The sequence below is a fragment of the Microtus ochrogaster genome, chromosome 5 (genome assembly GCF_000317375.1).
Source record: "Microtus ochrogaster isolate Prairie Vole_2 chromosome 5, MicOch1.0, whole genome shotgun sequence".
NCBI classification, from domain to species: Eukaryota; Metazoa; Chordata; class Mammalia; order Rodentia; family Cricetidae; genus Microtus; species Microtus ochrogaster.
Window position 1 is genome coordinate 53504055 of NC_022012.1, and position 12440 is coordinate 53516494.

Below are 12440 nucleotides of genomic sequence, written 5' to 3' on the forward strand. Positions count from 1 at the left end.
GATGGGAATTGTGAGCCACCATGTGGGTGATGGGAATTGTGAGCCACCGTGTGGGTGATGGGAATTGTGAGCCACCGTGTGGGTGATGGGAATTGAATCCAGGTCCTCTAAAAGAGATGCAAATCCTCTTCACCAATGAGCCATCGCTCCAGCCCCAAATAATGGCAGTGTTTAGAGGTGGGCTAACTGAACTCCCCTGAGGAACATACGGACACAGAAGCACACATTACCGTGAAATATCTTCATCAGCAGTGAGCTCTTGCTCCATTAGTAGGAATACTTGCACCTGCAGACCACAAAGGAAATGTTCACTTTCAAGTGGAAATGGAGTTTTTCAACATTATCTCTGTTGGAAGTGGGGCTTGGGAGGGTTTACTTTAGGAAGATTTACTACAATCTTTGAAGTGAGTTTAAGTGGGATGATGCTGTGCTGGAAGGGTGAGTACATGCCTTGCATCAGTCCCTAACCATCCAGTTCAGCTGTATCTCACTAGAAGTACCATTGCAGGGGAGACACTGGACCTGTTGGCTATGACAAAGCCAACAATGTGTCAAGATAAGTCGAGGCTCAAAGGCAGCTGGCTGTCTGTACTACATAATTTGAGGCTTAAGCTTCTTAACAGTAATTACTTTTACTATTTTCAACTTTAAGAATTGATAAAATTGAGTTTAGTCCTTAAAATTAGTTTTCACCTAAAAAGCATGGAGAAATTAACCACTCTGTTTTACAGTTTATATTGGTAAATTTATAAATTAAAATTAACTCACAAGTTCTGTGATCATGGTAGGCCAGAGAGAGGTAAGGTGTTGGGGAGACATTCTTAAAAGTAATACTCTGAAGAACAGGAACACTTGAGAGTGAAGAGTCGGCACCTGAGGCAAACGGAGACTCTCAACCAATCTCTCTGAAACAAAGGCAGCATATTTTCAATGCCCAAGTAACTCCAATTATTATAAAACTTAATGTCTATTCTACACAGAAAAAAAATCTTGTGTAGGGTGTTACTTTCATTAGAGGCTAAAAAGGGACATGAAATGTACATAAAAATCAGCTATGTATCTATCTACATGGAAAGTAGAAAAAGACAACGTCTGAGTAAATTGGGGGCATGGAGATCGTGGGAGAGGGTAGAAGGGGAAGAAGGGAGGGGAGCAGAGAAAAACAGGTCAATAAAAATTAAAAAATAAAATAAAAAAATGCTCAGTCTCCTGAAAGAACCAGAATTTGTGCTGCAGAATTTGTGCTGGAAGCTGGAAACACAAAACTGCACATTTTTTTTTGTGGTTTTTGTTCTTGTTTTTGTTTCTGCCACTGCTGAATCAAGAAGCCCTCTCTTGAGGGAGCTGCAGCACACTGCCAGCAAACAGAGCAAGAAGCTGTGTTAAACTCTGTGTGTGTGTGTGTGTGTGTGTGTGTGTGTGCCTAGAATTCCTTTTAAAGCATTCATAGGTTTTGCATGGACGTCGACCACGTTGGTGTGCCAGTCTGTTGGGCAAAGTTCCTCATTCGTTCCTGGCTACCCAGACCCAAAATAATCACTAATAAACTATTTTATTTAAAAAAAAAAAGTATGTTCTTATTAGATGTGGATTCTATCCCATAGCAACTAAAAGTTGTTCACAACTAAAACACAGGAATAAACTTTCCTAGAGTGAAACAGTGACTATCTGACTTTGTATATGAATTCCTCTGATATTTGAACCAAATAATAAATCACAGATAATGTTTAGTGTCTTTCAAATTCAGTGTTGATTTCTTTTACATAATGAAGCTAAAAAGATTTGTTATGTAATACTGTCCATCAACCCACACCTGTGGTTTATCTCAGCCCACAAGTGTGGTTGAGATAGAAATAACGAAACAGCAAAACAAAGCCCCCCTAACTCAAATAAATGCAATCCCATGTCCCTGTAATTCAGATAGAGTAGATAAAATGCTTTAATTACTTACCTTGTATGTCTGGAAGGTACTTCTGGTACTGGTCAATTTCACTGCTAAAAATAGCAAAGGCCAATCTTTTAAGAAGCATGGCTCTCTGTTCTAGCTCCACATCTCGATTTGCAAAAAGATTGAGAGAACTGCTTTGGGCCACAGCTACTCGAGCTATAAAAAGGAACGGAAGCAGAAGGCCATCATCATCTGAAAATGACCATTCCTTTTTAAAAATGAGTGACATACACACTGAGAGGACTATAGCAGAGGACCTGGACCTTTATCTGGTGCAGAAAAGCTGGCACAGTTTGAGCATACACATGCCTGAGGGTCAAATGGCAGGATTTGGATGTAGACAGACAAGGACACTTAGAACTGTGGGTTTATAATACCATTTTATAAATCCCATCTGCATAAGTATTTTGTTAAATCTTTTGTATTATTTTAAAAAATAATTGCCGGAGAAACCAAGCTCTTCTTATGAGTCCCTGTTCTATTAGTTCTTTGCTTCTGACTTCCGCCACTATAGCCATATTGTCTTGCAAACTCACGAAGTTTGTTCCCACCCCAAAATGTTTGCAATTTCTGTTCCTTTGGCTGGGAATTCCATTTCTAAGAAGGGTTGGCTCCCTCAGTTTCACATCAAACATGATGTGAATCAAGATAAAGTAAAATACATAACTCTTGGCTGTCATTTAAAATTTGTCACACATTGCTCCATTTTATTTCCTTTACAACCTCACTTCCTAATTATGACAACCTTTTTCCAGATAAACCAGTTGGGATATACAACTGTACAGACGCAGAATTCCAGCGATTACAGTTCAGTTTAGTAACACTCTTTCTCCTCCCCTCCCCCAACCCCCATTCTCTGTCCTGGAGATCCAGGGCCGCAGAGATTCAGAGTAGATCACAGAGGTTAGACCCCATTGGCTAACTTCTGTCTCACCCACGTTCAGTCTTCTTATCTAGTCAGTGGTTATCAAGTGTCTATTATGCACCAGTAACAGTAACTAGGCCGTGTCATGGGAAAATAAAGGATAATTTACTTGCCACTAAGTTATCCTTGGTAATGTTATTGTCGGCACACATTCACTGTCTAAAATGAGAGCTCTCACCAGGTACTTCCATACAATAACATCACATATCTTACTCTTGCTCATACTGCATTACTCTCTCTAATCCCACCATTCACCAGTACTCTTCATTTTCTACACAGCCCTCATTCTACTATTGTATCTTGGGTTTTGTTTGTCTTTTACCAGAGTCTTGCTATATACGTATATGCTAGGCTGGTCTAGAATTTGTGAGCCTCCTGTCTTTGTCTCTTAGGGGCTGGAGGTATAGCTGTTCATTCCCACACTGTTCCCTATCTCTTGTAACTTGTTTTTTTAAAGTCTATATTCTCCATATAAGGGGAAACATGGGATGTTTGTCTTTCTCAGTCTATTATAGTCCTATAGGATACTACAATTACCTTGACAAAGAGATAATCCTATAGTTTTCAAAAGAATAGTGCACGCTAATAACAAATCATGTACAAGAAAAATATTGCCTGGGCTGTCACAACTCACTCATCAAATCTCTGAATGTTGTCTTATCATGTGTCATCAGGTTGTCCATAATTGCTCTCCAACTGAAAGACACAGGGTTATCATAAGTCATTAAGATTTTACGCTTGTTAAAGCCTACCTTTGCTAGACAGTGACTGCTGTCAGGCGACTATAAGGAGTGAAAGTGAGAAGGGGACTACTTACTGATTAACACAGGACGCGTCCATCTGAAAGAAACTGGGATCCATGAAAAGGTCAAAGGCTTCTTTTTTCCAGGCTCTCCGTGTATACTGATACCCACTAAGACTGCTGAGCAGTTGGACACAGGCTCGGTAACTAGGGGCATTATGGGCACTGTACAGAAAAAAAAACACATTAAACCACATGATGCTTTCACTTTGGTCATCATCTTGGATTATGTGTGTTCTCATTGTCTCAGATACCAAAATAGAAACAAGAAACAGAAGGGACCATAAGAAAAATGAGATGCAAATTTAAAATTTAGCTATTATAAATGAATCATGGTAAGAATAACATCATTTTGTACTTGAGGCCACAAATAACAATAAGGGGGCAGACTTTGTAGCAGAGTGTGAATTAGCTGAAATCTATTGGAATCATACGATACCTGTGATTTCGGAGGTAGGGTACAACATAATGCATAATGTTTACAAGTAAAGGGATAACACGTTCTTTTTCATCACTGTAGAAGACCATATCTAGAAGATGAGCCAATACCTACAAAACAGAAAGGAAACAAATTTATCTCCATGCTGAAACTGGGGTCAGAGGTGGGTACTGATTTCCAACTTGGAAGAAAACCAAAGCTACTTAAAAGGAGGAAAATCTACACTGAGGGAGAGAGGTTTAAAAATAGTCCAGGACCTTCTATGTGATAGTGAGTGGGAACCTCAGCATTCTCTTCCCCAGACTTAAAAAGAAGCTTAAGAAAATTCCAAAGCTAATCAGGCTGGGCTTTGTAAATCCTAGTTCAGTAACCAACAGTCATACAGTCATTTTTTCTAACCTCTGTTAAGACTCAGCATTCACATCTGTATGGTCCTATAATGGGTTTGTTTGCTATACATGCTTTATACTTAACTACCTCCACCCTTCCACACTGCAATCAGATCCAAATGACATTATTTTCATTATGTCTGAAAAAGACTCCACTGTGTATGTGAACAATATTTCCTTTCTTCATTCATCTACTGATGGGCACTTAGGCTAATTCTACAGTGTGGCTATGGTGCATGTGTGTAATTGTCATGAGGGTGTTGCTGCAGTGACTTTGATTCTGTTGCGTATACCTCGATGTGGTATAGGGGAATCAAACATATGGAATTTGATGTGGTATAGGGGAATCAAACATATGGAATTTACCTGAAGAACTTCCAGCTAACAGAGATACCTGCACAACTGACAGTAGCAAAGTTATGGAACTAGGTATCTAATACGAAGAAACAAAAAATGAAAATGTGGCATTTATGAACACTAGACTGTTTTACAGCCATTAAAAAGCAATGAAGTTATGTATTTTCAGGACAACAGTTGCAAATAGAGATAATCATATTAAGCATTTAAGCCAGTATTAGACAAATTATATTTGTAGTCCTTGGCTTTATTAAATACATAAAATCGTGAATGTATGGTAAGAAACTAGAAGCAAAACTTCCTCAAAAAAGGAAAGGGGGAACAAGGGATAGTGGAGAGGGACAGTCTCAAAGCACAACATATACTCATCTAAAAACGTCCTTATTTAACACAGTATGATATATAATTGAGTACACACAATGAAAAAATCTAAAAACTGCTTTTAAAAACACAGATACCACAAACAGGCATAAACTTAACCAAAGGTATCAAGGACCTCTACAACAAAACCTATGAGGCTTCGAAGAAAGGAATTAAATGAGACATTAGAAAATGGAAAGACGGCCTGTGTTCATGGGCTGGCAGAGTTAATACTGTAAAAATGGTCACAAACACGCTAAGCTCTACAGATTCAATGCAGTCTCTACCAAAATATCAATGTCATTCTTCACAGAAAAAAACAAACAAAAAGTCCTAAGATTCACAGTAAAACATAGAAGATCTAGAATACTGAGCGAAAAAAGAAAAGTGCAGGTATACTTGACTTCAAACGGTATCACAGTCATACTAACAAAAATGTATGATAAGGGCACAAGAACAGACACATAGGCCAACGGAATAGAAAACTAATAAACAAGTCCAGACATCGACAATATTCTGATTCTTGAAAAAGGTACCCAAAGGTGAAAATAAAAAGACTTTCTTTTTAGCAAGTAGAACTGGGAAAATCCCATACCCAAACATAGGTGTCACAGAAGACTGAAACCAGATCAATTAAAAATGGGAAGATCTCCCCACCACCACCCACCACCCCACCACCACCACCACACCATTTTTAAAAGAAAAAAAAAAAAGAAAAAAAGAAAAAAAATGGGAAGATCTTAGTGTTAAAATTTGAAATGCTAAAACTGCTAGAAGAAAACAGAGAATACACATTAAGAACTAGGCACAGTAACTGCCTTCTGACTTCAATAGCTTAGCAAATAACTGCAAGAATCAGCAAATAGGATTTTGTAGTAAATTAAAAAGCTTCTGCACGCCAAAGAAACAATAGCCAGAGCAAAAGGTCAGCATACAGAAAGGTCTCTAAAAGCTATTCATGGGCAAATGAACACATGTAAATGGCCTATAGACACATGGCAAAGTGCCCAGCACATCTATCCATTAGAAAAATGCAAATCAGACTGAGCATGGTGGTGTATGCCTTTAATCCCAGCACTCCAGAGGCAGAGACAGCCAGATCTCTGAATTCAAGGCCAGCCTGGTCTACATAGTGAACTAGACCCTGTTTGAAACAAACAAACGAACAAAACCCAAAATTAAAACAAAAGAAAATGTAAATAAAAAGTACCCCAAGATTCCACTTTACCCCAGTCCAAATGACTACTGTCAAAAAATTAAAAACCAAATGCCTGTAAGGATGTAGGGCTATGATGTGATAGGCATTTAATAGAGCAGAAAATCTTTAAAAAATGGCCAGAACATAAACTAATTAGCTGCTATGGAAATTGGTTTGGAGTTCTCAAAAAATTCAAAATATCTGGGGCAAGAGAGCAGTATCTTAAGATCACTATACAGTCAAGGTCAAACCTGTTATCTGGAGCTGGAGACTCAGTGGATCAAGTAGGTGCTGCACAAGGAAGGACCTGAGTTTGGATTGTCAGCTCCCTCACACCAGGTGGGAATGGTGGAGTCTATCTGTAACCCCAGTACTAGCAGGGCAGAGACAGATAAATCCTCAAAGCTTTCTGGCCAGCCATTCTCATGTGTCAGTGAAGAGGCCGAAACATAAAAGCTGGAGAATGATAGAGGAGAGAGCTGACAATCAACCTCTGGCTTTCACATGCATAGGTGTATGTGCATGTATGTGCACGCACACACAAATACACAGGCATTGCCCCACATTGTCCTATACTTGGTAATTATATATGCCAGTGATTTCTAGAAGCACAAAATGATTTCTGAAATTAAAAACTTCTCTATGAGAATTTCTTCTTTCCTTCCTTATTTTTGTTTTTCAGAAACAGGGTTTCTTTGTGTTTCCATGGCTGTCCTGGAACTCAGTCTGTAGATCAGAATTTCTCAGTGATATGTACTATTTAACTGTTCGCTTCAGTGTGCATGTGAAAACACTTGATAATGTTTACCTCGGAAAGCAATGTCAGTGCATGGACACTATATACAGAGGGAGTATTGTTTGAGGTTTCCATTGCAGGTGATAGCATATCTAAATAAAAGAAGAGATGGGTAAAGATAATGATTAGTATTTTCTCACTGATAAAAGCTATTTAATGATGAAAAAAAGGATGAGCTTACCATCTAAATAAAACACTGTTTAATAAATATATGCCAAGAGAATAAGAGAAAGGAGCACAATACCTTCAACATCAGACTCCAAATTGGTCCCATCCACCATTATTTTAGGAGAAGCCTTAACTTCTAGGTTACGTCGGAGCCACGTTGTCTGCTCTAGAGAGGAACCAGCAATTGCACCAATAGCATCCACAATTTTGTGAGTCACGTCCTAGAGAAACAAGGAAGAATCGTTTGTGCACACACACACACACATGCAAATGAGTCATGGGCTTTTGAAGTGTTTTATGTTCTGACAAGAGATATTTTCTAATACATATTCTTCCCCCACTCCCTCACCCTGTCTAGAAATGATCTTGTGTAGCTCAGGCTGGCCTCAAACTCATGTATGTTGCAGATACTGGCATCCTGATCCTCCTACCTTTATCTTCCTAAGATTATAGACATTAAGCCACCACCCTGGTACCATTTTTATATAATAGACTATCTTGATTTTTATAGAGTAGTTAGAAGGAACATCATAAATTATCTTCTGTGATATCTCTTAATTTTAACTTTTAATTTAGATAGCAACCTTGAATTCAGAATGCCTTACCTGAAGGTCTCTTTGGTCTTTTTTATTTTCCAAACTAGGATTTTTCATAATAAACTCATTCAGAACCCTGTAGGAGCAATTTTTAAAAAGAAACAAAAAGTTATCAGTCTAAAGGAAAAGTGTAATTTCTTGTAGTACATGTTTCCTAGTCCTTAACATTTATGTGTGGAAAGACACAATGATACTAAGAGCATCATTATTTGTTAAGAACCTTCAAATGGAAGGAATCCATATGTCTTGCAATAACAGCAGAAGAATCTGTGCCTAAGGTACTAAACAGTGATAATAATGAATCTTACTTGCTACTTCCTGTTCTTCAGCTCACATCCCAAGTATCTCCTGAGTCTATTGCTATAAATGATTCTCTTCATGTTTAGAATGTTTAGTGAATCACTATCCACTTCAATGACATGGATTAATGGCCAGGCACTGCTCTAAGAACTTAATAAATATTAACTCTTTTACTCCTTTTTAACAAGCGTATGAGATAGGCATCATCACTGTTTCCATTTTACCAAGGAAAGGTTAAATGACCTACCCTACTTAAAGGTCACATATCTAAGTAAAGGAGCTAAGATTTGAGCACAGGTAGGGTACAACTTCAGAGCCTGTTTACTAAACATCCTTACATATTCCATCGTCTAAAATACACTTCCTTCTACCTGCTTTTCATTTCTTTCTTCTCTTGTGATCAAATATCTTTGAAAAAAAAGTCCCCTTCCTTCTCCATTCCACCTACACTTGCAACATTCTACCCTTACTTCTTGCTACTAAGTATCAGTGCTTCTCTAATCTCCAACCCAGCCTCTTACCAAATCCTCATCACTCCAACTTCTTCCAAAAAGTGCCACCCCTCCGTCCCTCCCTTCTCCCCTCCCTCCCCCCTCTCTCTATCTATCTTTTCTGTGTGTGTGCACTCACTTGCACAGATGTGTGCGCCATGATGAGCATGTGGAGTTCATTCGAAAGACAAACTCAGCTGTGGGTCCTTGTCTTCTACCACTTGGAGCATTGTTCACTGTATGCAGAACACTAGCTGGCCCCGGAGCTCCAGGGATTCTCACCTCTGCCTCTCCTCTCAGTGCAGAGGTACAGGGTATAGACACTCTATTGCACTGAACTTTATGTAAGTTCTTCATGCTGTCATTTCAAGTGCTTTACTCACTGAGTCAACTCCTCACCATCTTCTTAACCTTCGTTTCTAGATGCCACACAGACGACACCTGGTTTTTTATATTTCCTGATAACTCCTTGTCTAGCTCCCTTCCCGTCTTTTTCCTGCTTTCTAAATGCCAATATCAGTTGTTCACATCTTCTCACCTCCCACTGAAATAAATTCCTAGCTCCCTGATCATAAGGAGCACCATCCTCTCTTTACAGTTTGCAGTCATGCCAATCTCTCACTCATTACCGATATTATCCAATAAAATTCAACTTTCTTTCCAAGCAGCACCCATCTCCTGTTGCCCACCCTAATTTTTTACTATTTCTCTGCCTGTGACACACCATCACCAAACCAGATAATGCAGCTTGTCTTAGTATACAATAAAGTCTTTTTACTCTTACCACTGTGATTCACGTACCAGGTTTTTATTACAGATCTATTATGAATTCCCAAACAACACTACACAAGGCGATGCTTACTGTTAGTAAGGCAAGGTGACTAGCATTTACCAAATAATCAAACAAATAGGTATCTGTTAGCCTAGATCTAGAAACTCCAAGACTGGGGGCTGGAGAGATGGCTCAGAAGTTAAGAGCACTGACTGCTCTTCCAGAGGACCTGGTTCAATTCCCAGCACCCACATGGCAGCTCACAGCTGCCTGTAACTCCAGCTCCAAAGTTTCTGACACCTTCACACAGACAGACATACCTGCAGCCACAACACCAATGAACACAAAAACATACTAAAAACAAAACAAAACAAAAATTTCAAGACTATTTATGTGCAGGATTCAGCATACCTTTCCTACAAAGTTCCTTTAGGCATAGTACAGACTCACGTGCATTTTCCCCACTGTTTCCCTACTGATCCCAAATAATGACTGGTTGTCATCTTTTTGTATTGTGTTCTACAGCCTGTATATGTTTAAACATATTGTATTCCTTCCTATTTCCTTCCACTTACAGACCTTAAATGTCTGGATCTGTGCCTCAAGATGCCTGTGAACAGATACACAGATGACATGCCACACAAAACATGTTCTTCAACAATCAGGACACTGAGGATTATGTCTTTATTAAAATTGCATGTATGCATGTGTATGTATGTACACATATGTATAGAGATGCATTTGTGTGTGTGCCGCTGGAGTCTGAACTCAGGTTCTTTTGTATAATAAGTATTTGTTCTTAAACCGAGCTATATTTTTAACCTTTCAAAATTGTTAAGGCGGATTACTTACCCAAGTATAAGAAACTGCCCTGGGGCTGGAAGACTCAGCTGTATAGAATCTTTTAGAAGAACCAATAGTGATGTCCAACTGTCCACTAAATTGGGCACTGGAATTCTGAAATATAAATCAGTTTGATAGAAACCACAGTAAAGATAGAAACTTTAATCTTCTCCTGTCTTCTTACAACCCTTAACACATGTTCTAAGATATCTGATGCATTTAAACTTTTATAGACTATTAAAGAATGGAAATGTGCCTGGCGGCGGTGGCGCACGCCTTTAATCCCAGCACTCAGGAGGCAGAGGCAGGCGGATCTCTGTGAGTTTGAGGCCAGCCTGGTCAACAGAGCTAGTTCCAGGACAGACTCCAAAGCTACAGAGAACCCTGTCTTGAAACCCGCCCCCACCCAAAAAATAAGAATGGAAATTTAAAAATTTTTATTTTCTACTAAGAAAAGGAAGCACATTTAAATACTTGATATAGTTTCTTAATTTAAAATTAGCAATGGAGATGTCTTATCACATACAGTGTTAGTAACAAAATATAACTGCATTAATTCTTTTAAACTATGGTCCATCTGTGCTACACACCAGCCTTCCACCTGCAAAAAACTGAATTGGATCTCTGCCTTCAGCCCAACCTTTACCCCACCTGTACCTAAGCAGAGACTTCATGCAGGTCTTGCTTTAAGTCATCATCAATTTAAATACACCAAAACCCCGACTTACAGATGTTAGTCACAAATTAATACAGTTGCTCCATTAGGGAAGATTAGGATTTAAGTTCTTAAGGAAGAATTGTATTAGAATACTGCTTTTGTTCAGAGTCAGCTAATACCAAAAGTGAATACCAAACATGAAGATAATTGCAAGCATCTATTCTGTTCTATTCTACTCTACTCTACTCTACTCTACTCTACTCTACTCTACTCTACTCTACTCTACTCTACTCTACTCTACTCTACTCTACTCTACTCTATTCATTTATGGGTCTCTGGCTATTTTTTTTCTTTCTCAAAAAGGCAACCAAAATGGATTGCTATGCATTCACCTCTACCAATCAAAATAGTAGTTAGTTTAGAGGCAGTGAACATGATTTCAAGAGAAAGCTGTCAGTTGCCTGCAGGTTCACTATTTATTAACCACATGTTGTTCACATCTTTGGAGTGCAGGATCTGCCCAGCTCCCTCATTAGCATGCCCAGAATTAACAGCCACACCATTTCTGCTGTAGAGCTTCTTCCTTTCCCTTCAGAGGAAGCAACAGTAACAAGAGCAAACCCACTACTTTTGGAAAGAACTCAAGTGCTTTTCCTTGTAGCTTCTGAAGCTGTACAGGTGGCAACTGATTAGAAAAGGTCTACATCAGCATCTTACCTTTGTATATAAGCATAGAAAAACTGAAGCATGCAGACTTCCAGAGAAAGATGTTTCTATAAACAAAAGAAGATTAGTTTTACAGTGAAGCAAGATGATGCCTTGGTGGAGCTGCAGTTGCTGGTACGACAGTCTTGGCTTAAAAGGCAGAACCAATTTTTCCAAAAGGACAACAGTTGGTGTCTCACATTGGGTGCCAAAATGTTGTGCATTTTTTAGTCTTTTTTGCTTTTTGGGGGCCCAACCAGCTCCCAAATAAATCACACTCAGAGGCTTATTCTTTGTTATGAATGTCTGACCTTAGCTTAGCTTATTTCTTGCCAGCTTTTCTAAACTTAAATTATGAGTTACATTTTGCCTCTGGGCCTTTTCTTCTGGACATCTTACTTTCACTCTTACTCCATGGCTGGCTGGGTAGTTGGCCCCTAGCGTCATCCTCTTTTTCTCTTGCTCCTTTCCCCAGATTTCTCCTATTTATACTTGCTGCCTGCCAGCCCCACCTGTCCTTTCTCCTGCCTTGCTTTTGGCCATTCAGGGATTTATTAGATCATCAGGTGTTTTAGATAAGCAAAGAATCACAGTCTTGCCGGGCGATGGTGGCGAACGCCTTTAATCCCAGCACTCGGGAGGCAGAGGCAGGCGGATCTCTGTGAGTTCGAGACCAGCCTGGTCTACAGAGCT

At 39.2% G+C, this 12440-nt stretch overlaps 1 protein-coding gene across 1 annotated transcript in view; it reads right to left on the reverse strand.

Moving 5' to 3' along the window:
- Dop1a (DOP1 leucine zipper like protein A) overlaps positions 1 to 12440 on the reverse strand; it is a 74455-nt gene that overhangs the window by 7231 nt on the left and 54784 nt on the right. The window contains exons 25-35 of the mRNA XM_005347693.3: positions 11760 to 11815; positions 10394 to 10498; positions 7988 to 8054; positions 7459 to 7603; positions 7227 to 7306; positions 4115 to 4224; positions 3691 to 3840; positions 3508 to 3569; positions 1952 to 2104; positions 769 to 905; positions 231 to 286 (exon numbers count right to left, since the gene is read on the reverse strand). Coding sequence (XP_005347750.1) covers positions 231 to 286; positions 769 to 905; positions 1952 to 2104; positions 3508 to 3569; positions 3691 to 3840; positions 4115 to 4224; positions 7227 to 7306; positions 7459 to 7603; positions 7988 to 8054; positions 10394 to 10498; positions 11760 to 11815 — 1121 coding nt within the window. The remainder of the gene's footprint in view (positions 1 to 230; positions 287 to 768; positions 906 to 1951; positions 2105 to 3507; positions 3570 to 3690; positions 3841 to 4114; positions 4225 to 7226; positions 7307 to 7458; positions 7604 to 7987; positions 8055 to 10393; positions 10499 to 11759; positions 11816 to 12440) is intronic.